General features: G+C 45.8%; 1 protein-coding gene across 1 annotated transcript in view; it reads right to left on the bottom strand.

Annotated features, from left to right (window-relative positions):
- The window catches only part of LOC119446158 (mucin-19-like), an 84690-nt gene that overhangs the window by 10886 nt on the left and 46285 nt on the right, over window positions 1–27519 (bottom strand). Inside the window, exon 3 of the mRNA XM_037710514.2 lies at window positions 26823–26873. Coding sequence (XP_037566442.1) covers window positions 26823–26873 — 51 coding nt within the window. The remainder of the gene's footprint in view (window positions 1–26822; window positions 26874–27519) is intronic.

Raw genomic sequence — 27519 nt, 5'->3', positions numbered from 1 at the left:
CCTTCTTTTCTTTCTTTCTTTTTTTTTGCATAGAGGTGGGACGCTCTTGTACTACTTGTTCTTGCTTTTTTAGCCCGTTGCGAGGCATCGGCAGAGATAACTGCCTCGTTATGTCGAGATCTCGCGGCTTCCTTTTTATCTTGTACGAGTACGGTTTCTACATAAAGGCAAATGCGTCACGGCAGCCGTTCCTATGACGCGCACAAAACAAATCGCTAGAAACGGGAGGCGAAACCAGAAAGCTTAAGCGTGTTCGCAAACAAACTATATAGAAAGCGAACACCACACTCTTCTTACTTAAGGCACACACCAGGCTGCATGCATAATATATTACACCACGCTGGAAATCTCGTTGATAGTAAGGTATAGTTATGGCTTTCGAAAATATGGCTCTGCGTTCCGACAAAGATTTATTTCTTTGATACATTTGTTCCTTTTTTATATTTCTCATCGGTTCTAGAATGCTCAACGGTGCCTTCAATGTCTAGCGAGGCGATGGCGTAACGTCCCTTTCGACGCCCATTGTCGTCAAAGTCTGAGCCACCATTCAATTTTCATTTTGCGTCTCGTGTCGAGCAAACGTACGGTTAAGAGACAAACACGCACAAGAAAAAAATCAAAAAGAAGAAAGAGAAAAGAGAACAGCGATATCCAGCTCACGGTCATTACCAGCTGCTTGCGTATGTCTCGGTGAACTAGCTCATCCGGGATGCAAAGATTGCGTCGGCTTCGCCGCAAGCCCAGGTTGCGTGCGGGTAAGCCTACAGTGTCAGGAGCAAACAACCGACTACTGCGCGTTTGTGTGCGCGCAACAACCTCCAAGCTTTCGCGCACACCTCTGTCTCTTCTGACTTTGTTATTGTTCCAGGAGTAAGGGTCAACAAGAAAGAAGAGAGGTTGCCCGTTTCTTCTTGTAGGATGGAGAATATAAGGTTCTGTCGGGTGACCCGCACCGAAACATTGTACGCTCATGTTATTATTTTTTTCTTTTGAATGTTCGGTACTCGTCTTTCTTTTTTTTCGTTTCTTTCTTTTCGGTGTTGCGCGTTTGAGGTTACCTTCCAAGAAAGTCCAAACATAGGTTTCACTTCTGAGCTCGCAAGCATGCGGCGTGCTCATTTCTTGAGGGGCAACCAGCGAAGATGAAACAGGCCATCTCGAGTTCTGTAGTGGTCGCGAGGTTTTGCGGGGCAAACAGGCTCGTTCTTGAGGGGGAAAGATACAGCGGAAGCAAACAAGTGAACTAAAAGATGCGCCGGCGTTCACCTGAAGATTATGATTACGGTGTTGCGAGAAAAGAAAAAAAAAAAAGATCGAAAGAAGCAAGACTCGCTGTCAACGTTTCGCAAGGTTGCTTGATAGCAGTGCGCGTTGGTTTGTGATACTTTAGGAAGAATAATTCAGTGCTGCTCAGACCTTGCCGTGCTCACTTCCCATTACTTACGTTGCATCATTCTGCTGCGTTAGTTTTTTTTTTTTACAGCTTAAGTTTTTTTTTTTTTTGTCTGAAGTAAATGACCATAGTTGAGAGAGAGAGGGCAGCTCTGTTTCCGGTCGGTAAAGTGGATGCGTGATCTTGTGGGTGCATTTTGAACAAACAGGACAGCGCACACATGGAGATGGCGACGGAGGCAGAGACCACACCACATACAGCCCTGTGGTCTCTTTTCGGCCGCTGCCATCGTCTTCTTGTGAGCGCTGCTTTTCGTTCGTTTCAAGTCGTTTGCAACGAGAAACTCAACGAGGAGTTGCAGAATCGGTTACGAGGTCTGTGCATTGCTGTGGAAAGAGGAGTAATGGATAGTCGTCCAATAACAATATGGGATGCACCCGAGCAGCCTCCTTGCTCCGTCACGGAACATCACCGTAAGCACGGTCCTTTATAAGATAAACAAATAAAAAAGGCGGTCAGTGGAGGTCATTGCGTCCTAGCTTAAATACCGATGCAGTCCAATTTATCACTGAATGAGGAACAGACAGTAATATAGCCGTCACACTATGGTACGTAAATTTGTTGTCGACTTTACTACTACAGGTGGGAGAGGGGAACGCTTCCTTCATTCCTCGTGGCCATTTTTTTTTCTTCGTCAAACTGCACGCATGTTTCTCGTCCAGTGGAAACAACTGTAAAGTTGTTGTTTTTTTTTGTGATTCTCGCCCTGAAGCAGATACATTTATTTAAATAAAATGTGAACGTCCTCCTGATGTAGAACTTGCAGTATAGTGGCGTACCATCTTATCACCCACTCACCAACGCGTATAACTGCCTGTCCGGTTCGTTGGTAGCTTGGGAGCTCTTAGTACTATCCTTTATCGAGTATAACTCGTTCCTGAACAGGGGCCACAACAGAGGGTGAATGTCCACTGTAAATGCTGGAGCAGCACAATTTATACAACTCACTGGGTCCTTAGGTTACGGACCCCAGGCCTAGGTGACGAAAGGTGCAATGGCCCTGCCCCATCCTGTATTCCCCAAATAAAGACATCCTCCCCCAGAGAAAGACTACGGTGAAGACTTACAAAAATAAAATGCCCGCCAGCTGCACCTATACAGTGGGTGGCTATTGTACACCAAAAACATTGAATAAAAAATTTCAGGAAGTGTTTCAACCCTAAACCACAGGAAGCCTTCGTATCAATCTTTGAACGCATTTTAAAAGCATTTGGCGTTTCGACCGTATAGTATGAATGACTACGTTGTTGAAGCATTCTTACGAATTCGGATATTGTAGAGGTTGATATCGATGCTGAGTCCTTAAAAATGTGGCACATGCCCACGGGATGAGTATGTGCCCATCCCGTGGGTTGGGGGGGGGGGGGGGGCGGAATAGATCACACTGCGATAAATTAAAAAGACTGCAAAATAATGCCAAATGTTGCAAATAAAACAATAAAAATAGAGAGAATAGGTTTACGATGTCAAGAAAATGTTAAAATACGCCATAATTACCGGAACCTAGTCAAAAGAAAGTTCACAAACTGCTCTTTAGGAGCAAAAAAAAAAAAAAAACCGAGAAACACGAAAAAAACTATGACTGCAAGGATGCAGCGCCCTAGTTGACACCGAGATAATTCTTACAATGCCAGCGGTAAGTGATCTCGTGCACTGAATGTGGAAGAAATTTCAGCTCTCGAATATATTTGCATATGTAAATCATGCGGATGCAGGGGAACTTCGCTACTCAATGGTGCTCTACTTCAAAAAAAAAAAAAAAAAAAAGAACGGTTCGTGCAACGCGCTGATGCACAGCCTTGTCTTCACTGCACTCCGGTGCTCCGTGTGTTTTCACAATCACCTGCTCGTCGCCTCTCGGCGCTCGAGCGTGTTTTTCTTGCGCTCGGGGTTATGGGGTTAGTACAGAGAGAAATAAGTGCAGGCTCGGAGTGCTTACCTTCGAGCATCGGAGACAGGGGTTGGAAAAGCAGGTGGGGAGGTTGAGGAGGGTTGGTGGTCTCTCCGGGAGAGGGAGTTGTTGGGACAAAAGGAGGTAGTGGTTGAAGAGAGGATGCGCTAACTCGGTAACCAGGGACACAGAAAGAGAACACACAGAAAACTGGTTAGGAAAGAGTGTACACAATTGAGAGTATTGTGTACTCATTGCTGTTTACCTGTATCGCTCTTGTTTGTTCTTTTTTCTCTCTCCTTTGTTTCTTTTTCCGCCGAAACACACTGTTCAGCGACAAGCAGGCAGCTTCGTTTTCACTTTGACCAACGTTTCGTATAGCGTCGTTGCAGTATGTTGTTCGGTGAGCAGCGCAAAGGGAGAAGTTGCATCAAGTCTTAGCAACCACTCAGGAAGCTGAGGGCCTAGCGACAAAAAAAAATATTTACCGTCTTTTCTTGGGTACAGCACGCCTTCTTTTCAACTTTTGCATGGATGAGGCTTCCAGCCCACTTTCACTACACTATTTTACAGAGGTACTATCTGAACAACGACCTTTTTTTTGTAGGAGAAGTACATGTTTGCAGAACCTGTTTTCAGTAATAGTCGAACACACCAGGCTAGCCATTCCGGGAACAGCCCAGGTCCAGAGAACTGTTGGACCTAGGCTACTCCCGGAGCATTTGGTCATGTTTGAATAACATAGTAGCTTTTGCTGCGTTTCAAACAGTGTCTAGGTGCGACCTAATTTGCGACTTTTTAGGTTCTCTAGAAATAACGTTTTTCACTTGTAGTGACAGGCACTTAGTTAAGTGCATGTAAATAAAAACACGTCAATCTGGACAAACAGAAAAAAAGTCATGCGTGAGAGTCTTCGTGCAAAAGGGCAGTCACGAAATAACAGACCTTTTAAAATCGTTAACTCTCTTTATTGATGAAAGAGTTACACGACGTATCAAACAAAAAAACTCAACGAGAGATTCATGTGTCAACAACACTTCATTATTGATAAATGTGTACATTTTTCTGTATGGTCAATACTTCAGTGCTGTTTTGCTTAACAACAAACAACAGTACCTGTGACGTTCGCCAAGTACGTGGTTACTACAGGAAATGCTTTAAAGATCCGATGCGTCATCGAATCACCTATGTAACTGGCAGACAGTTGACTTAGTGCTTAAAGACGCCATGACTGACAATGAACACCGACATAAACCACGTCAGCCGGCTATGGGCTCTAGCAGAAAAAAAAAAAAACAAAGCGAGACACTATAGGGAGGAATGAGCCGAGAAAATGCATCGAGCACTGGATTCGTGTTGTTACATAAAATATGATTATCTTTCAAACGTTGTAGCTGCCTTATCTCACGCTTTTCAACACAAACATTGAGGGAGGAAATACCGGTGTCACTTAACACACATGTCAGCTCATAGAGCGACGCAGGAGCACCGGAACTTTTAAGCTTACGTCTCGCGGATCAACTATTTCCCTGTCGCCACTCATTTAGTGTCAGGACTCTTCCCGTGGTCCATCTCGTATTGCCTCCTCGTGTCCGGACTGAGTTCGGCAAGAAGCTGCTCTATGGACGGGGGCACCCGGCCTCCGTAATCGTGATGATGGTGAGATCCTTCGCCACCAGCATCACCGTGTCCTCCATCGCCGTGACCTCCATCTCCGTGACCTCCATCTCCGTGGTCGCCTCCTCCACTGGAGCCACCATCGTCATGACCTCCGGCACCGTCCGAGCCACCGCCGTTTCCACCATCGTCATGACCTCCGGCACCGTCCGAGCCACCGCCGTTTCCACCATCGTCATGACCTCCGGCACCGTCCGAGCCACCGCCGTTTCCACCATCGTCATGACCTCCGGCACCGTCCGAGCCACCGCCGTTTCCACCATCGTCATGACCTCCGGCACCGTCCGAGCCACCGCCGTTTCCACCATCGTCGTGACCTCCGGAGCCATCAGCGCCACCCTCTCCACTGGAACCGCCGTCGTCGTGACCTCCACCTGCGGATGACTCGGTGGTCGTGGTCGTGGCTTCATCACCGTGCTCGTCCCCACCATTGCCACCACCATTGCCGTGGTCTTCCGGGGTCGTGTCGTCGTGAGGTGACGCCGTCGTCGTGCTGTCTCCAGCGCAGTCGTCGCAATCGGCCGGGGGCTGGGAGGTAGTGGTCGTCATCTCCTCTCGTTCGATGTTACCCGTCTTGTCCTCCGGGGCGTCAGTGCTGCCACCGAAGCCGCCGAAAACGCCGCTACCTCCAGAAGCATCCGGGCTTTCGTCACCGTGTCCTGCCGTTGTCGTAGCGGGTGCTTGCGTGGTTGCATCGTGGTCGCTATAGCTGGGAGCGTCCGCTTGCGGAACGTCAGCCGGCCCGTCACTGTGCCCTGCTGTCGTAGTAGCGGGTGCCTCTGTGGATGCATCGTGGTCGCCATTGCTGGGAGTGTCCGCCTGTAGTCCATCAGTTGATCCGCCCGCCGCTCCATCAGACGATCCGCCAGCCGCTCCATCAGACGATCCGCCAGCCGCTCCATCAGACGATCCGCCAGCAGCTCCATCAGACGATCCGCCAGCCGCTCCATCAGACGATCCGCCAGCCGCTCCATCAGACGATCCGCCAGCCGCTCCATCAGACGATCCGCCAGCCGCTCCATCAGACGATCCGCCAGCCGCTCCATCAGACGATCCGCCAGCCGCGCCACCATCTGATCCGCCAGCCGCGCCACCATCTGATCCGCCAGCCGCGCCACCATCTGATCCGCCAGCCGCTCCACCATCTGATCCGCTAGCCGCTCCACCGTCTGATCCACCATCTGATCCACCAGCCGCGCCATCAGACGTTCCGCCAGCCGCTCCATCAGAAGATCCGCCAGCCGCTCCATCAGACGACCCGCCAGCCGCTCCGTCAGAAGACCCACCAGCCGATCCTTCAGCGGATCCACCACTGGGAGTCGTGGTCGTCGTCGAGGGGGCCTCCGTGGCGGCTGCGTGGTCGCCGTCGTCACTGGGTTTCGGGGTAGTTTGTGGGGAGCCGAATAGGTCTACGTCTTTGCCTTGATCTGGTTTCTTCGGTATAGCCTCGTTTTCTTCGACATCGAATATAACGCCAGTTACGACGACTTGCGGATGGTCGCTGTGCAATAAATACGTTCCCTTGACGTTGCCGCCTTCCACGCTGTTGCTGGCGGTCGTCGCTGGCGTCGTGGTTGCTCCAGCGCCTGCATCAGCAGAGCCGGTGCCCGCGGCGGTTTCCTGACCGTCACTCTTCGTCGTAGCGTCGCCAGCTCCCAAGGAAGCGCCGCTGTCGCCGGCAGAGTCGTCGCCGGCTCCGCCTGTAATCACACACAGATCAGGGCGACAAGACGTGTCAAACGACGACAGCGTTGTTTGGCAGCAGCGATGCGCAAAGCGTTTCCGGCGAAGCCTTGTGCGAACGAGGACGTCACCGTCGAGCCAGGCCGCCGGGTTAGCTGGGCCGCTGACAACTCCAGCAGCAACAGTAGAAGCAGCATCAGCACGCGGACAAGCGAGTCAGCACACCCGCACGCCTCCACCAAACGGCTCACAAAAGCGGCGTCCAAACATCTGGCGACCACAAGCGGTGATCGAAGTGCGTGATTAGTGCACCAGGCCAGCATGTTGGCGAACGGGCCAAAGCACAGAGGAGCGATACAGAGCTCGAAGGTGTACATTGTCCGCACGAGTTCACGGTGGCCGCGGCTCAGTACGAAAAGTTAGCCAACGATACCACAGACAGGAAAGGGAAGGAGAGGAAGGGGTTATTTGAAAGGTGTTTCATTCAAGAGAGAGCCAACCAAAAGCAGTAAGATTGCACACATGAGACAAACATTGTCAGCAAGATCACATAATTCGAACAGAACAATAATATAGCAGCACCACAGCGGATTGCACAGCGATCCACACCATCCGTGCAAAATATATTTGGGGAAAGACTTCTGCTGTAGTTATTAGAAAGTGTTCGAATAGGGGCCCCTATCTCTGCGGCCCCAAAGAGCTTTGCGCACACGGCCTTCGCGTCATGCTCTTGCAGCGCTCCGACGAGCGAAAACGGAAGCTTCAACAAACCGTAATCTGAAGCACAGCAAGATAATTGCTCTCCTGATACGTGTTTCATCAACAATGACACATCTACGTACTAATGTACAGTGTTCATGTATAATTGCGTCATTTTAAACTCGTCTGGCCGACCTAGCAACGACACGGACCTCCTCCTAGCAACTAGATGCGTTTGTGTTAGGCCTGGCGGCCGATATAAGATACAATAATTACTTATCGCTCGATTACCCTTGTTTTTACATGAAATGAGTGAGAGCGAAAGCCTCCGACACCGTTCATTGCTTTTTATAGCTGCAGGTTAACGAGGACTGAGGTCGAATGTATACAAGGCCAGAGCTTGTACCACATTCCGCTATTTTCGGGAAACGCTAAACTCTCTTTGCCTCTGGCACGTGCGCAGTGGCGTTGACGCTATTTCTTTGAGGCGTTAAAACCTCCGGGGCCCCATTCAAAAAGTATCTACACTCTAGGTTTACTCTTTGCTTACAGCTAGCGATAAACCTTTAAACATGTAACACATGCATAGGTTACATTTTCTCTCGGACTCGGCTCATGGTTTGAATTTCTTGGAATCGGCCAATACTGCAGTTCCTGTGGTGGGGCGCGAAATATCGTCGATCTTGATGCAAACACTGCAGAACGTAGTAGAAAGCACCAACACTCCGCACCCCTAATTACATATCGTCTCATGCGTTGCTGTATAAACCCCCGTATATTCCCTTATGAACCCATATGGTCGCACAGAATTACGGTATAGGTCATATGGACGGGTCTTTCTTAACCGGCACAGGGATTAAGGTCGCGGTCGCAATGAAGTGATCGACGAATAGCTATAGGGCAATGGTTCATCACTAATGCGCAACAGCGAATCGAGAAAAAAAATGCTCTCTATTCCTCCGTTCAAACTCTCTCAACACAGTCGCCAGTGATCAGACTTTATAATCGCTCTGCAATCGCAGAGCACGCTCATTAATGTGCCCCGGTTATCGCGAGAAGGCGACGGATGCGCGAGACAATGCCGGAACCATGGGCATCAAGGCACGCATCGAAGGTTTCTCGTTCGGCGACTGAGCGTCGCCGCCGCCGCCTCCACCGAAGTCGTTTTGCATAAACCTACGGCGCGAAGCTGTTGTCGCGTGGCGCGCTATACGAAGCGGCACACTTGCTGGTCGGCGCGCGCACCATCTCTCTTGCGCTTACAGCGTTCGCTGGCCGCGCCGCGTTTTGCATAGAATAACGGCGTGTCGACCTCGGCAAGAGCGCATCCGCTAAGCAGGCCACGATCAACGGAGACTAACCGAGAAAACCTTGATCCCGATGCAACCGCCCTCTTTCATCTGATATGTATCGCTTCTTCGTCGGACAGGTATACCGCTTCGTAGCGGGCTTCGCGTAAAGCGTAGAGTATAAGGCGCGGAAAAATTACCGAGAACCCGTTGGGGGGGATGGGAGCGTCGAGGTGTGCGCCGGGTTGTGAATGCCAATGTATCCGAGATTTTTTCCCCCGAGATACTGAATACGGAGAGAATTAGAAACAAGAAGAAGAACAAAAAATTGGCTGGCAACGTTTGCGAAGCCACGAGTCAAGGATCGTGCGTGCTCGAAGGCAGGCAGCTGCTGCGGTAAAGGCGCACGACACTCCGCTCCCGTTTCATCGCGATCAGCCGCCACCTTCTCCGACACATGACTCACCTCAGGGTGTCATCCGGGTTCTGGTTCCGCGACTGATAACATAACTTTAGAATTGCTAACGGATCGTTATTCGCTTCGCGAATCGTCCTCCACATCGCGCGACTTGTTATACAGTTTGTATTTGTTACATGTCTGCTCACGTTCGCGTCGTTGTTAGGATTGTTCCACTGCGTAGCTCTCCCCCTTTCGTTACCATCTTTTGCAGAGTGTTTCGAAGTCGCTTTACGAGGGACAAGATGCGTTGTCCGTTTCTGCGCTGCAGCACTCGCGCAACACTGTCTGACGCTTCGACGCTTTCGAAAGTTGGCTGAACTGTCGTTTTCAGTCTCAGCCGCTATTCAGCAGGTTTACTGACGCCGCTCTCGTTTGCACGAAATATTCGATGTTTATTCCAAACTTGTTCCATTTTTTTATTGTCCCTTTATTTTCTTATTGTCCTCCTCGTTCGCCGCCTTAGTTTAATATTGACGACGTTCGGATAGCCATGTTGTTCTGTTGCCCGTTTTTGTCAGTCATTTCTTTTTATCAATTATTAAAACGCGGCAAAAAATATACCAGTAAACTGAACTACGACGATAACCCTGGATCGCGTCTAGCAGCATATAGATGAAAATTATTTCGCACACATACACCGCATATGCTATGCAGAAACTTCCTTCAGTGGAGAGTTGAGAAAATTTCAGTTCTTGTTTTTTGATACCCACTTTCTTTTCAGCAATGAGAAGCTCGTGGGAGGATGATACGTGGAATCGAAAAAGTGAAAAAAAAAGCCTATTGTCACCGTTTGTCGTTTATTTGCCTCTTTACTTGCGCGCATAAAGCTCAAGTTGTCTTATCTGGTTTTTTTTCTTTATCTTTTTTTTTTGCTTACCTTATCCTGACCGCATTCCGTTTAAAGAGACCCGTATTCTGTATAACAAGCCACGCACAGTATACTCCAAATATTATTTATTATAGCCGTCTCTTCAGCAATCTACTCTCCGTCAGACGCCGCAAAGCAATATGACTTCTCGATACAAGTTGCCGAAACCGGTACGAAGTTCCCAAAATCGAAATATACGTACTACATCGCGCGCGATACGCAGTGTAACTGAAACAAATTTCGTTCAACATACGATCGCGACGTACACAAATGAGCAAACAAATAAAATATAGTAAACATAAGCAACCCGGCGAAGAAAATGCGCTTTCACTCGCGATTCGAAGCAGGCTCAATCCGAGCGCAGCCGTTATTAAGGCGTCGCAATGATCGTTCTGTTGTTGTCGCGTTCACTCGCGAGCGCAATTTTTCCATTACAACGCTTCAGGCGTGCTGTTGTATACCATGCTGCGCACTACAGATAACACGGCTAGAAAATAAAATGCACAAAAAAGAAAACACGAGAAAACAAACGTAAAAAAGAGAGCGCGGTCCTATAGCTCGCTTACATTTGCATATACCCTATTCTTTCTCCACTTTCGCGTCGCACTTCTCGCCTCTTCATCCGGTCTATCCTGTCAGTTATTTCATTTTTCTTACGTTTCCTTAAAAAAAAAAAAAAGTCTGCGCCTATCCCCCCCCCCCCCCCCCCCCTATCTGCTTCCCCCGCCCCTTAATTTAATTTTTTTTATCCTTAAATATATTTCTCTACTAAAGAATTCTACCACGATGTTATCACATGTGAGGCGGCGGCGGCAGAGAGCGAGCGCCGAAAACAAAACTCAAACATTTCACAAAATGCGTGAAGTTCTGTTCCCCCATAGAAAAAATTATATATAAAGTACAGAACGGCGAAAAACAAGTCGGCAATCTGGACAGCGCTTGTGGTGCGATCTTGACGAGGAATTCCATATCGCTGCACCTACAGTATAGACTGTTACAAAAGGTGAAAGAAAGAAAGAAAGAAAGAAAGAAAGAAAGAAAGAAAGAAAGAAAGAAAGAAAGAAAGAAAGAAAGAAAGAAAGAAAGAAAGAAAGAAAGGAATACGGTTTCTCGTATAATTTTGCTGTACGATTCGGATATTTGATATTTTCGCGTCATTTTCGTTGGTTTCTGCCGGCACGCAAACCTGGCTCGCGCCTACATTCCGTCCGCTTCAAGCTTCGCTTCATTTCACATTTTCGGCAAGGAGATTATGCACCGTAATATATGCGCAGTTCATAATTAAGTTTTTAGGTGACGTTTTGCTTCACACCACAAGATTCTTTATTTTCTCTCACTCTCTCTCTCTCATGTAACTACTGAGGGGAGCCAGGTAGGACAATATAGTGGTCCCTTTTATTTTCTTGGTCGTCAGCTTGGGTGTTTTGTAACTTTCTTTTTATAGATACCATAGTCGTTTTCAGCATAAAGCACGGGTAGGACGATTTGAAGAAGAAGAAAAAAATTATATCACATGAACACGATAAATTGCGGGGAATGCAGTGAGATTTTCTCAAGACTGCATGGACGAAAAAAAAAAAAGAAAACGAAATAAAAGCACCCCCTTAGATGAAAGTGCAATGGAAATCTGCTCCAACTCTATAAAGAGTAAAATTGTGTTCACTACCTCCCTTTTGCTGAAGAAAGAGCGAATTAAGTTTTGCGCCGAAAATCTCTTGAAGGAGTTCCCAGCTTCTCCCACAAGGCGAGCGGTATGATTTGAATGCCAGCGATCTGCAAGCTTGCTCCTTTCAAACTCTTTAAGCTATAGTGTTTTTTTACCAGAGCCAGGCCTTTTCAGTTTGCTTGGTTGTTTGTTTGGTAGAGTCCGTTACAAACCACGAAGCCCGCAGCGTTCATAGTTGCCTAAAACTATGAAGTGCGCGCTGGAAGATAAATTTGAATGTTTCCTGTTTTTTTTTTGTGCATTTTCTACCATACTGACTTTTTTTCCCGTGACTACGTTAGTCACCATTGCCTTTCTTTTGGACGTCCAAAGCCTCTCTTAGCCATATAGTTACCGAATAAATGAACAACAAAATAAGTAAACATCAGCTGTGAAAGCATTTTAAAAATATTGTCGGAGATACTGCGGGCTACGCTCGGCTTATGTTTCTTGCGGCTTTCCGCGGAGAACAATGTAAAAATGAAAGATCTAAAGGTACGCTGGCGACGTTGCATCATTTTTCAAACTTTATAGCCTATCAGTTATATATTTCTTAAGTTCATAGAACTACGGAGGTTCATTCGGTCGGAAAAAATGCTTCTGGAAATAACGAATGTTGCATTTGCTTTGTCGTTACCTTGTTTAAGTTACAATTTGCTGCAAGCTTTTCCGTCTGTAATGGTTTCCCGCGCTGGGCTTTACGTGAATTTGTCTGGGCTATAATTTGCTCAAGCGATTTGCGTAAGTGCTTCTCAGAACTTAATATATATAGGGCTAAAAAGCACGATGCTGAAATTTTGTCTTACGAAAATATTCTGCGAACACGATTCCTCAGCGTATGTTGTAAATTTAGTGTACCCCAAGTGCACAGTTGCACTACGCTTTTTTTTTTTTTTTTTTTTTGCAGCACATTTTAGCGCACCTCACAGTTGGGGCAGCTGTCGAGATCAATGCACTGGGGATCACGTGTTCTTATAAGTGCACGCTCAGACTAAGTGCACGTTAAACATCACATCTCTTAGTTTAAATGCGAGCACACGCGGACTGATTCTCGTCTCGAGAGTGTCGTTGTTCTTACTGCAGTCAAAGTGAACTTGAAATAATTTAAAGAAATACAAAAACAACGAGAAAAACACACACGCACACACAAAAAGAAATTGGTCACACGCACTTTGCTACCGTATTGCGAGCTTTTGCTCTGTAGAAGTAAGTGCACCGAAGTGGAGGTGCTCGCTAAAACTGAGTGGGCGCAAGCTTCAAAAGATGCTCTCGACACAGGCTCTGCCCGTGAAAGGAAGACAGTTTCGACAAGTTCAAGTTGAAAGTACCCCCCCCCCCCCCCCCCCCCCACGCGCTTCATAGTTTTAAACAAGATCTTAGGAAGCCTAAAATATGCCATGGACCATAAAAGAGAGCCGCCCCACTTCACTTACCCGAAAAAAAAGGTAAGAAAAACAAGACAAAGAGCACTTGTAGCCCTGGAACACGTCAATCTAACGCTGTCTGTCTCTTCAGCTACCAGAGAAAAAAATCTCGTTAATGGACTTCACGGAAGGTATTCACTGCCTTTTATCGAAAGTGTTGGGAGGCTTATCAGGGATAATGTTAGTACATCTACTGGGGCAAAAGGGACAGGATCGTACGGCTAGATCAGATACGCGGCCCTTTAATTAGGTGCCTAGAAACTTATCCGGACATGCCGCGTATATCCGTAATGAGTGCCTGTGCATTCAACGAAGCCCGGTTGAAAGGAGTCGTAAGGAGCAAAATATTTCAATGGAAAATGTATAGTCGTGTTAAGTTTCGTGACAGCTCTGATAGCTCATAAAGCAGTGTACTAAGCTTGGCGCTTTTTTTGCACCTACGTGCTATGGGCTTGAAAGGGTTAAAAGACGGCGAAGGGCGGGGGGGGGGGGGGGGGGGGGGAGGCGTGCTGTGGCTTTCGTTTCGTCCTTTTCTATTCTATTTTTATATTCTATTCTCGGGCCAATTAGATAGATAGATAGATAGATAGATAGATAGATAGATAGATAGATAGATAGATAGATAGATAGATAGATAGATAGATAGATAGATAGATAGATAGATAGATAGATAGATAGATAGATAGATAGATAGATAGATAGATAGATAGAATTGCTTTAGTGGCACCCACGCGAAAGAAGGACCTAGAGTTGCTTGTGAAAGTAATTTCAGTCACAGCATTATGCGGGAAGCTTTCTTTTCTTTTTCTAACATTTTTTTTACAAAGAGGGAGAGTACGTATTTCCAGCTTTACCCTCCCTGCTTACATTTGCAGTGCAGGCAACAGGACTGGCGGGCTGACGGTGGTGGCCCTATAATTAGTGGCGAATAACGCTCATTTTCGTTAGATCAAAGCAGTCTTTCTGTCGAAACTTGACAAGATCCGGCTCATCTGTTCTTTTCTTTCTACCCTTGCAAAGGCCATATACGCTATCCCAGCTCAGGAGAGTAGGCCGAACGCCGTACATTTTCAGCGCTGGCGCGCGCCGTCCTCAAATCACACGCGACACGCAACAGCAAGGAGAGCGCCGTGCCACGACGCGTTAAGCGAAGCTCTCGGCGAGAACATTCCTTCGCGAGTGGCTCGTGTCATCCTAAGCCACGGCTCACAAGTATCGCCGTTCTAAATCATTAAGCAGGCATTAGACTCTATGTGAAGTCCCGTGTCAGGAAAAAAGAATAAAAAGTAAGACGAGGGAAAAGAAAGCAGGGAAAAAAAAAAAACTGCGTCCGCAAGTAACTTTGCCTCTCACTTTAAATAGCGCAGCATAATATTACCGAAGCAGATACAGAAAAAAAAAAGACAGAAAGAAGAAGTAACGCGAATAAAATTTCCCAATCGTCACATCCACTGGGCACCAGGAGTTTTCTTCATTCGATTTTCTCTCTCTCTCCGTCGCACTTTTTTCTTTTTTGATTCTAGCCACTTCTCTCGCAGTTTATATTCCAGGCACGAGCGTCGCGCGCCGAGAAAAAAAAAAAAAAAGGCAGCGGTGGCAAAAAAGAATCTGTCGACGCCAGCGCGATTTTCCCGACGCTTCAATTTGGTGGGCTCTTCCGGATATGCATATCAGAAAACGTGGAAGGACGGTGAGAGAAAGAGAGAGAGAGAGAGGTGTTGCGAAGGAAGAAGGAGAGGGAGACGATGTCGCACGGGACACGTGGAACGACGTTCCCGTGACATTCGCGAGCATGCCGCCGCCAGCTCACTGTGTATACGTTATCAAGAAACGACAGACAGGAAAAAAAAAAAAGGCATGGAAGATCGAAGTTGATCGAAGGAAGAGAAGACGTGAAGCAATCGGCGCGCCGAGGAGACCGAAGTTTGCGCTGCTCACTGCGTTTCGCTGCTGTCGTTCTACTTGCCCGTTCAGTCAATCTGTCTAGCTCCCTAGGACGACAAGGAAGGGGACGACGAGAGGCGTTGAAAAGAGACATTAACGGGACGGCACCGAAACGTGTGAGGAGCTGCCAGAGAAGCAGGGAGATGGGAGAGAGAACGAGAGTATAGCGAGGCCCTATATCACGCGATCGTCGACATCTTCTCGTCGAGTCTCGTCTCGCGGCATCTAAATATATATATATATATATGCTACGTACCCACGCGCATCAGTAAGTGCGAGCACGCAGAACTCCCGAATACGGAGTTCCCGAATACAGAATACAGAATACAGAATCCCGAATATTCCCAAAACGGGAACTCCGACGGAGTTCCCGAATACACATACTACTCTCTATATAAACGGAATTCAGTCCTGTCTTCAACTCGATAAGCGTTCAATAGCAAAAAAGACATGTATCGGACGCGCAGTGTGGAAAGATGCGCCGTGTATGTACGAGTACACCACAATCAGCGATTTCGAACGCTTGACTTGACGTGGCTCCGCGAATTCTACAAAATTGAGATTGCTGACAGCGTTTCAAACGTATATATTGCTCATGTACACACTCCCGCACTAGTCGGCCAGACGCCCGCTTCTCATATTATTTTGTTCTTCATTCCAATTAGACGTAATTGCGCGATTTTTTCTTCCTTCTTCCAGTTATAAGCCCACACCGATGCGCTTCTGAGCTGCTCCCCTAATGTGCAGTATGCAGTCTATTATTCTCCCGAACTCTGATTTCTCTCCTCGACTTCGTATAGGCACGCGTGCGGGCGTTGGCGTTTGTCTTTTGCGCCAAAAATCTCCTCTCCCCTCCACTCCCTCTCCGCCTGATCGCTCCCGCAGATGGAGTGTGTGTGGCTCGAGAGCCGTGGAATGAACCCGGAGACAGACCGATCGATATTTCCAATCCCATACTCGCATTCCACTCGTCAGTATAAGAACGCATTATTGTTATCTTTTGTTTTCAATTCCCGAGAGAGAGAGAGAGAGAGAGAGGCGGAGAGAAGAGACGATTCCCAATATTTTAACCCTCCAATCGCTTAGAGGAGGGCGGGAATGCTGACGACGGTGAAGTGTGGCGGTGTATATTAGCGGCCCCCAAAATTATAGGCATTACGCAGCACCGCAGTCGCCTCATGGCCGGCACCTCGCTCATCATACGTCGACGAACGAGTAGACGACGGTTTGTCGCGAAGCGTCTGCATGCCGCCTCGTTCCGCCTCGGTTCAGCCAGACTCGCTCGTTAGCGGCGTGTCGGAGGAGAGAACTCTCGCAAGACGCTTCGATCCCGAATGCTCGCTTCGTTGCTTAAATTGTGTGTGTGTACTGACAGCGTGCTTATGTGCAACGGCACTGTCGTGCAGATTTCGTCATTGATAGCGAAAGAATATATATATATATATATATATATATATATATATATATATATATATATATATATATATATATATATATTTACGGACTGATTTGGGACGACATCGTGTAACGCGATCGCTGTAATGAGTTTCGCGGCTCACTATAGGCTCGGGGAGTTTTGAAGATTTGTCGTCTCGTAAGGCAACTGTATATGATGACGGGGCAATATAACAGCACTCTCTGGTTAATACTTATCACACTCGTTTCGGTGTCGACCGCAGGCTCCCCTGAAATTCTGATTCCGCGCTAATTTTTATTATCTAGGTTGAAAGTTATACATATATATAAGTAATGTTGCACTATACCGCGAAAATAAGTGCTGCACATAACTTTAGTAGTGAAACAAAAACACAAATGTGTTACCTTTACGTCTACTGTATTCCTCCGTAAACCGCTTTTAATCTATCTATCTATCTATCTATCTATCTATCTATCTATCTATCTATCTATCTATCTATCTATCTATCTATCTATCTATCTATCTATCTATCTATCTATCTATCTATCTATCTATCTATCTATCTATCTATCTATCTATCTATCTATCTATCTATCTATCTATCTATCTATCTATCTATCTATCTATCTATCTATCTATCTCCTTAATAGCCAAACATCAGCAAAGTAACTGGAGAATTAAAGCCAGAGAAAAAGTTCATTTAATGGCGCGACTCGAAGCAATTATTTCTTATACTAGGTAATGCCCTCGAAGCTAACGCTCAGGCACGTGTATCTACGTGTCAAAGCGCTGGCGCGAGATTAAATTCTGATTTAATTTTAATCAAGTTTGATTAATGATTCATTAATGTAGTACAACCACAGCCGTGTAGTTAGGAAATCACGTCACACAACATAGTGCATTAGATCCGCCGTATAACGGCCGAGGATCATTAGAGAAAATTGCTTCCTTCGCTAATTATTGCGCGGTCCGAAACGACCCCGTCAAAATGACTTTAAGCGCGTCGTACCATCAGCGCTAGAGCATCGGGAAAAAAATGTATCGCAAGCGCACGAATAAAACGTGCAATAACGAAACAACGTAACACTTAGAGTGATGTTTTTAATTGCAGTCAATGGGGCTGATGTTGGCATATAATAATAGCGTCGTTATTCCGGGCACAGGTGTTATTGGCTGCTTTAAAGAATAATCGTAAAACAAAGCAATAACATGGCACACCGAAGCTGGAGGACGATCTGCGGAAATTTTTATTGCCAGAAAGTACTGCTTGCCGCCTACAGCAAGAAGCGCACTTGTTTGGAACGGAAAGTACGTGTATGACAGTGACAGCCTGCCAAGAGATTTAAAAAAAAAATCGCGAAGAGCGATTTAAAAGCACATTCGGCCGAGCGGCGCCGAACAAGTCATTAATTAATGATTTCGAGAGACGCAGGTACATAGCCTGTGCCAAGCAACTTGGAAAGGAAAGTTAATAGGCACTTTTTTTTAATCATTCACGTGCTCGTGACGTACGCTTTTACAGACAGAACACTGTGCTCAATGTGTTGATTTCCGCATTCCGGTTGTGCTGAACTATAGAGATGAGTACTGTTTTCGGGACAGCTATTGACAAAGGTTTTGAAACGACAATTTCGGTAACCGCTTTGGTAAATCTTACCAAGAGTACTGTCATTCCAACAAGCATGCATACGTAAATGCGAGCTCAGCATCACGCATAAATGATTTCTTACGAATCGGCTGCGCTGCTCATTCTGAGGCCGGTGATAGAGAAAGAGAGAGAGAGAGAACAAGAGAGAAATTATTTCGTAGAGGAAATATCATTCCAATAGCTTCCTTGTAGACTTAATTCCCCCCGCATTAAAATAAAAACAATATCAGAAGAAAAGTGTGTATTTTGCTTATGTATGCAAGCTTTTCGTTAAAAGGTTGCGTGAACGAATACGACAGAGAAAAAAAAAAACACCTTAGCTTTGGCGGGACACGTGTTCTCGATTCCGTGTCAAATTAACGTCCTTTTTATGAGAAAGATTCAGCGTAAAGCTCGCTTCCGATGAATTTGCCAAAATGTGCTGTTCACCACTTTGAGGCGAATACAAAAAGATTTAACTTGCGCATTTCAGCTCATATAAAATACCCTTCGATTCACTTCACGACAATAGCGTCCAAGTGGCAACCATTCCCAAAAGATAGCGGTTCGCATACGAACGTGTTTCGAGAAAAAAAAAAGTGGTTCCTTTACGCTCGCGTACAGCATGTATCTTCTGCAGGCTTGTTGCAATAACACATTCCGATTTCTTCTAGCCGCCCAAGTTTGAACTGTTCCACCGTCAGCCAATTTGGCGCAATCAAATACTTCAGGCGCCCTCAATCGAAATGGAGCAAGTTGCCAATTCTCAACGTAGCGTCTTTCTTTTTTTTTTTAAATTTAGATGCGGCGCACATGCAAGCGCGGTCTACGGAAACTGAGATGTAACGAAGGCAGTCCTGACGCAATCGCTCTGAGCCAACTATAGATATCGTATCTTTTTTTTTTCAATATAGAAGGCCAAAAACAAAGAAAGAAATTAGACCTGGAGAATGTAATTTCCGGACTCTGTGCCAGTGCACGATATCTCGCGCCTTTTTGGTTTCACATTCTGAAAAAAAGGAAGTAAAAAAAAATGATGACGTACGTATTAGCTGCCCAGGCACGTTTTTCAGTGTGCCTCGCTGCAGCTTTTTGAGACCTGGACAAGTTACCCCTTAGTTTTACTTCATAAAGAAAGAGAGAAAGAAAGAAAAGAAAAAAAAAGAGATGCGTGCGAGAAAATATGCTGGCAAGCGAAGTTTAATCCGCGAACATAATTCTTGACATTGAAAAAAAGAGAAGCAAAAGAAAAGATACACTGTCCTTGGAAGTCTTTGAAGTTGAAGGCTCCCGTTTTCGTTCAGGCGCACACTCACACGCACGTCATCATTCTTTCTTAACTTTCTAGCACTTCGAAGTACGATTTGCAGTCCCACCCACACTTGAGGTTTGGTCTTTTGTTTTATCCTTTTTTTTGTATGCTTGTTGCTCACAGGCAGCATTCGGTAAAGCTATAGTGGGACGTGAGCACTTCGCGATCGACGCTTTAGAAATCGGGAAAGAACTTTCGCCACACAGTTCTCGCCTTTATATATATGCGAGTCAGATCGACCTCGATATAGGTTAGGTTAGCTCTAGTATGCTAGCTATTTCTTTCTTTCTATACGTAACCGGCGGGTGTGATCCAAAAGCTGGAATGCTGCGTGCAAGCGCTTCGTCTGTTTGTTTGTTTTTTTTCTCAAAATTCCAGCGTGCGATCGACTGCTGTTTCTTACGCAGCTGCGCTCTCCTGAGCAAGCGATCAGCCCTCGAATGCAATCGCCGAGGCCATGTTCAGTTGTACGAACATTTTCTCACGCAATGCACAGACAACGTATACAGCTTACGGATTATTGCGATCCCTTGTTTTATTATAAAACATACACTGACGCTACAAAGGCTAAGCTTGGTATTTTGATTATCGATGCGATGGGAAAAGCGCGTCGGATTAACGAAGGCGCCGCTACTGACTAAAGAACGCGTGTTCGAATCGAAATTGAATGAATACGACGGCCGTGTCACGCAGACCTTTGTACACTGTGCATTATTTGAACGACGTATTTGCGCTTTCTCTCGCTCTATCTCTCTTTCTACAAACTCGCAACGCTGCGGAAATTGGCAATGTGTACGTATGTGAGTATGTGTGAGTGTCTGCGTGTGCTAAAGTGTTCTTTTTGTTATGATTATTTATTCATTTATATTAAAATAAACTTGTCTTAGTTTTTTTTTTGCATAGAAGGGAAATGGTGTAACCAGAGGCATACTGCTTCGAACTTCTCCAGTTAGACCTCAGTTAACCCTACTTTGCTAATGTTCGGCATTACATATATATATATATATATATATATATATATATATATATATATATATAGGTGTGAACGCTGTATTATATGACAACAATCGAAGAAAGTAGGAATTCATTCGAACGCGTATACGCCAAAAATCTGCATGAAGACAATCTGCGTTTCCCGTTTTCAAACGTACTTGTATGTTTAAGCATGAACCTCTACCTAGCGTCAGACATGTGCTGCATGCAGCGCATTCTTTAACTTCGATCTGGAATGCCAAGCGAGGAGTAAAATTAATGAGTTGCACGTGTGCGCGGCTACCGGTCGCCCTTTGGCTAAACTTTTAAGAAAGATTTATGGACGTAAGAACTATTAGTAAAACCGGAATGCATGCGCAGGTATACAGCATATTGTGAGCTGATGAGGTTGGTGGCCTCTCGCGAAGATGCATATAAGTTACCTGCCGTTGGGACAGGTTGATCTTGCATACTATACGCGTTGTCTAAAGTACTCGTGCGTGAATAGGCATAGCCTGGCCGAATGGCGCTATAGTTTGGAAGCGGTCAAATACCGCCCGCCGCGTTGTCGAATTCCGCCATGTTGGAGCTTTCAGTCAACATGGGGAGACGTAGCCGCCGCCCTAAGATCCAATCAGAGATGACGAGATGGCGAATTCACCAATACGGCGAAACGCGAAAGTGTCTCGAATAGCAGTAAAACGTACGGTCACGCTGCCGTCGATCGACGCTCACTCGCACGCCATCTACAAAGCGCGCTACAGTCAAACCTCGCTATAGCGAAACGGGATATAAAAATTATGAATATAACGAAGTAAAGTGAAATTCCCCTTGAAATCCTCACAAAGATCCGTAGTTCAGTAGATGAAACAATGGACATAACGAAGTGACGGACGTAACGAGCCTCTCGCTCCCCCTTCAACTTCTTTATAACGATGTTTTACTGTATACAAAACCACTGCGTCACTGCGCGATGAGAATTTCACCCGAGGGTTCGCCAGCGGCGTCACAACTGCGTATAAAGCTTGCGCCGCGGGATGATCTTTTTCATTCTTTATAGCTGCAATAAACACAATTCTCGAGGACTATAGGACTTTCTGCGCTGAGCCAGATGTTGTTACTCCCATTCTGCACATGCTCTACGTGGCACTGTGAAACTTGGGGGGCCTATAAACGGGAGCCGAGCCACATCTCCCAGCATGCGCCGCTGAGTTGTTAAAGATAACAAAACAAACCGATGCAGGAAAACGAAAACCTTGAAACAGTGCCTCCACGAAGCTTGTCTTATTGCCACCGTTCCACTTCGTTCCTTTTCTGTACTTTTACTCAGTCTTCTTCGTGCTTTCCATCTCGTGTCGGTGTCCACGACAGGAATGCGCACGCTTGCCTTATGGAATTCCGTGTTTCCCGCGTCGTAAAGTGCGATAAAGACAGGTTGAGGCGGTGCTGGCTACTGTCGTTACTTTTTTTGCTCGCTGAACCTTAATTTCGTCTTTTACGTGCTTTGCAAAAAGGAGAGAAAGAGAGAAAAAAAGAAAAGAAAAACAAACAAGAAGAGTATTAAGAGCGTGATAAGAAACGTAAATGGACGTCTGCGTGTACACTTATTCTTATTTACTTAGGTAATTCGAGATTGCAGCGCCAGGCGTGCACTGCAGAAATTTAACCAGGTATGTTTTCGCACCCGTCTGCTGTTTACCGCGTGCGTGAGCGGAACGTTATATCTTGGCTCCGAGATCGGTGATAGTGACCTCATATGTTTGATTTTCTTTTTTTTTTTTTTTGGGGGGGGGGGGGGGCAGAATTTTTGTCTAGCAGCAAGATTATGGAGTTCACAAGTGTTTCAATAGCTCTCACAGACAGATTTGCTTCAATGCGAAAGGCAGATTTGATTTATAGTAATTGAAGTACACGTATTATTGTACTTTCTTGTTGCATATTGTTTATATTACAAAATGTTGCAGACCAATATTCACCTGCAGTCTGGTTTGCTTGCCTGAAATTATTTGTGTAGTATATATACGTATTTTATGTTTTCATAGTCGCTATATTTCTGTATATCTCCCCTTACGCAACGCTCTTGTGGGCCTATGAAATGATATACGAAATATGAAATGAATGAGAGACCGGCTTCAGGCACCATCTGGATTAAGCACTCTGGACTAAGAAATGCGAAGAAAGAAAGAGTATAAAGAGTAGCTACGACTGTGCAGAAAGGACTGGTCACTACGAGTGTCCCTGTGAATGCCAACATCTCTCCAGGAGAATCACGTAGTACGAAGGAATATAGAAGAGACAATACTGTGCAATTCCACGGCCAACGGTCCTCTTCAAGGACTGTAGTCCGAACCCCGCGGCACTCTTTTGCGAGCGAAGTAAATCGGCGTGTACTGGAAACTGCATTTAGCCTCGCCAACAACCCCATTATTATAGTTTCTCTCACAGCGGTTTGGTTGTCGAGGCGGGCGAAGGAAAAGCCAAATGGGAGAACGAACGTCTTTCGCTGGTCTTCGACTGCGTCACATTGTTCACAGTGCGCAGGTTCATTTACAAAGTCTTCTGATGCTTGAATCACTATCTGCCCTTTCCCCTTTTGTAGGTTAGCAAACCGGAAGGTCTTGTGGGTAGGCCGCATGCTCCTCGAATTTCATCTTCATATTCTCCCTTCGCGGTAGTGCGAAGTCAAAATAAGTAAAAGGTACTTTACAAGCGGGAACTCAGACACCAAGATTGTAGTGCCCCACGAAAGGTTATACAAGATTCAGACTCAGTAAGGACATTTTTAAATATGGAAACAATAATTAACGATGAGGCGGAAAAGTGCTTGCCGCAGTTTGAGGATTTTGCATGGCATTATAGACGCCACGCCGCACTTTCCACGGTATCGGGAAGTCACTCTGAACACTTTCTGCGCGCCATGCGCAGAAATTCAAGCCAGATCTACTCAAATGTATTCCACCTTCGCATTTTAGAATAGTGCATTACCGACTGTTACTAATCTCGATACCTTTACACCACCATATTCTCTAGCATTATATATAATTTCGCTAATGGGTTATCGCTTCGTGATATATAATTTCTAATCCGAACTGTGTCTCGGAATAGCCGCTTACAGGGTGTCCGTGGAAGGCTTTGAGCGCAGAGCTACACAAGAACACGACAACGGAAAAATATAGGCACGCGCTGTGCGCAGAGAAAACATAGAAAACACTTGTCCACGTTTTTTTTTAATGGTTATAAAGTAGCCTATGTCTCCATTTGCGTGTACTCATTAAACAACTACTACTAGCTACTTCGCGGCCATTCATTAATTGCACTCAGGAGTGCAACGACAGAACAAACGCAATGAGGAAACTGCAGATCCTCTAGACACTTCCGTGCCCATAAATCGCCGAAAAAGCAAGTTAAAAAGCCGGAATACTGGTTCTACTGCTATTTCGTCGCTCTGGGGTTTAGGTTAGCTAACTGCTAAAACTTAGCCACATGCATAACGCAATCCAAGAGTGATCACTCATGCCGTAAATCATAGTTGTGCACGGAGTTAACGAAGGCATTAGAAAGTTGCAGCAGAGCGGATATTCCGAGCAATTCGCGTTTTGTCCTTGGCGCTACCGGGCCGGTACTCGTACGCACTCGGGTCTTTTTTATTTGTATTTTGCAGTGGGCAGCATAACGATTACATCTTGCATCCGTACTACACCTTAGTCATCATATATTACACTTCTTCGAGCGCAACATTGTAATAACGGTGCAGCAGCGGCGGGATAGTACAAAGCGCGGACGAAACAGGCACCACCTAATATTAACTTGCGTTTAATTGATAAGTGCGAAACACATATATTATGGGACGGAAAGCTGCAGGCATGATTCTTATGCTTGCAGCAATAAGAAGTCAAATCATTTAGCATCATCGCTCATCAGTGATAAAGCAATTTAACGTTGTGAAGAACGCGGACGTATACTCTATACTTGTTGCCAATATTTCCAATCAATCAATCAATCAATCAATCAATCAATCAATCAATCAATGCTTTGAGCTTTCGCGGCAGTCGGCAAAACTCCACGGGGTGCTGACAGCAGTTCTTATTTGATTTAATTCTCGCGCATTCAGGCCACGATTGCGATGCTTCTTTCTTACTGGTCGATTTTTTTGCAAAATATAAATATCTGGATTGGCCCGTTCCCTTTGACGGCTTTTGTTGGCGCTCGCATCGTACGTTTATGAGGTTACTGTTATTCTTTTGCTTTGTAGTTCTACTTTTTTTCCTTTCACCTGATTTATCAGATGCTGAAGATTCAAGTACCTTTAGCGACTCCACCCCTCCGGAGAATCCCCCGTTCTTCAGCCTCGTTTAAAGCTACCTGCCTTCCAGCTTACCACCATGCGATAAACAACAACGAAAATGTTTGCGCTAGGCTCTGCACTAACTTTTCTCGCATGAGAAACAGGAAAAATACATATCGCTAAAGTCGATAGACTACCTCAGCACTCAGCGCGCGCGCGCCCATTCGTGACTGGCACTCGTCAGCGTTGTCCGGAAGGAAGTCGTTGCGGCCTCCTCGGAGGCAGCTCCCTTCTCTGCCTTTCGCTTCCCCCTCCTCCGTATACGCACGTGTCGATACTCTTCTCTTTCCGTTTCCCGCGTTTCGATCAGTCCAGCACACGCGGCGACCGAAGCGACGTCGCTGTTGTTCTAGTAGACACACCCAGCGAAATGGGGAAATAAGAAACAGCAAGCGATAAGGAGTCCCGCTCTTTCCTCCGCCGTCCCGTCCAGTAATAAGGCCTGACGAACTCTATTTCCTTATGGTCACGCCCTTAACGAGCCGCGCGGGACCGAGGCAGTGCGTATAACGGTTCGGCGACCACCTTTGCCCTTCACGATGACGTCCTCTTTTTTGTTCCGTGCTTCGTCTATATAGCTTTGATAATGCGGACAGTATTCAGTCATCTTGCTTGCCCTCGCGTTGTTTTTTTCTTCTTTCCTTCTCCCTTCTTATCGAGATTGTAGGCGACATATTTTGGGATTCCTTGATGAGATCATGCTGTGTAAGCACAAAGCTGCGAAATTCGGCGAGTCAACAGGCTTTAGAAAGCAGCGCTACGTGTGTGCTTTTGAAACTTAATTCAGGGGTCGGCAACGAAGGTTATACTCTTGAACCCATCAGGCAATAGGAAGCGCCGTGAAAGCTTTGATATATATCAGACTATAGCGGTGCTTTACTGAGTTGCTTATCGTTTTGTATTCGTTATCTCTTTTGTAAAGAACATATCAGTGCTTTATTTATTTTTTGCCTGTACCTGTTGGTGCCTGTGCCCTTTACTTTATTCCTTAAACAGAAACGTGCGCTTGTTTCATTACTGCAGTTGCATTAATCACGTTTGCCTGATGGTGTCTTTTCCTATTACGTTACCATGTGTATTCACGCGTTTAGTCTGCACAAGGTACTGTATAGCAGCGGAATCTGTAATGTCAGTGCTCCATATTATCGCACATTGTATGCTACTAATAAAAAAAAAGACGGATACTTGAATTAATTAGCTGTGTGCGAACAAGATAAGCGTCAGTTTGGAGCCAACGTTTCGACAAGGGGAGACTCCTACATTTGTGTAAACATCCCAAGTTATCCCCGTGGGTAAGATAGAATAGCTTCGAGCGCGCTACTATGTCTGAAGGACTCCAGCTGGTGCTACTGTTAATCTCTCAGTTTGTGAAGCAGATCCCGATTAGCCCTAACCTACATATCTAAAAAAAAACACGCTGCAGGAAATCCAGTGTACCTATAAAAAGGTCAAAGAAACAAACGTGCATTCTGGTGTACGCGAGCATTGTGTACCGTTCGCATGGCAAAACAGCGTGCGGTAAGCAGAGGGTGCGGACATCGCTGCAGCTTCGTGTAACCACGGTGGGGTCAAGTTCCGTCGTTACCGCAGAAAAACGTGCACACGTTTAAGGAAAAAGCGAGGGGACGTTATCCTGTTTCCAGCGGTTTAAAAAATACGAATAACTGCATAACGGAAGATCTCGATCAAGTATAAGCTACAAATTCGTAGTGGCATCTCGCCTCAAGTGCTTTCAGCTCGCAAACGCAGCCGAGGCAACACTTGATGGTGGAGGAGGGAGTGGCGGTAAGGCTAAAGTGCAACAGCAATTTCGGCTTAGGTTTCGAGATTGTAATTCACGTTGGCGGGCGGCGTGGTGGACGCTTTCAGAAGAGGCCTTAAGTGCATATCCGCGTTTTTGCATCCCTTTCCTGCTTAGTATGTTTTTTTTTTCTGCTGGAACACGTATTATTTAGTGAGCATGCAGTGTTTTCTTTTAAATTTTTTTTCCTTGTATCGTTCTTGACACCCCCTACGTAAAATGTATATATAAAAAAAAGAGAACAGGATCACTTACCGGTGTCGTTGGCGATGTAAAAAGCAGCCCTCTTCTTGATTGTCAGAGCTCCTGCGAGATGAGAGAAAAAAAAAAGACAGAAATAAGAAGAGGAGCTTGCTTAAGACAGAAAACAGATTTCTTGGTTGTTCGTTAGTTACCGATTTAAACAATTCCACTACATTCATCTTAATGTCTAAAGGATAAAAGTATGTCGTTTAGTTGTTGGCAACTTTTCTTCTTCTTTTTTTAATATTGTAGCGTTCCTTTCCTTTTCTTGTTGTAATCAGCAGGTGTCTCAAGGCTTCAAAAAAGTTCGTGACTAATTCGAGCGTGTACGTGCTAAAGCGCCGATATATTTTGCCTTCTTTTCTGCACCTGCATTCGTTTCTATCGGCTCGTTCGAACAATATTGCGGGGAGAAGTCGGAGAAAGAAGTTGCAAACATTTGTACAATCAATCAATCAATCAATCAATCAATCAATCAATCAATCAATCATCAATAATCAGTTGTTCCAAACATTATTTTTTAACAGCACGACATTTTGCACCAGCAGTGTAAGTTGGGAAAGTACCGTTTTGGGTTGTTTTTTTTTTTCGCAAGAGCTATCATTGCAGTCACCCAATCTCTAATTTATGGCCAGTAGATTCAAGGATCCAGCGAAATATGCCCGTAACGCGTAGAAGCTGGTGCGTCAGCTATTCTGGAATCAAATTC

Source organism: Dermacentor silvarum, chromosome 3, assembly GCF_013339745.2.
Source record: "Dermacentor silvarum isolate Dsil-2018 chromosome 3, BIME_Dsil_1.4, whole genome shotgun sequence".
Classification (NCBI taxonomy): domain Eukaryota; kingdom Metazoa; phylum Arthropoda; class Arachnida; order Ixodida; family Ixodidae; genus Dermacentor; species Dermacentor silvarum.
The sequence above is the reverse complement of the archived record's forward strand: the minus strand, read 5'-3'. Positions and strand labels throughout refer to the sequence as shown.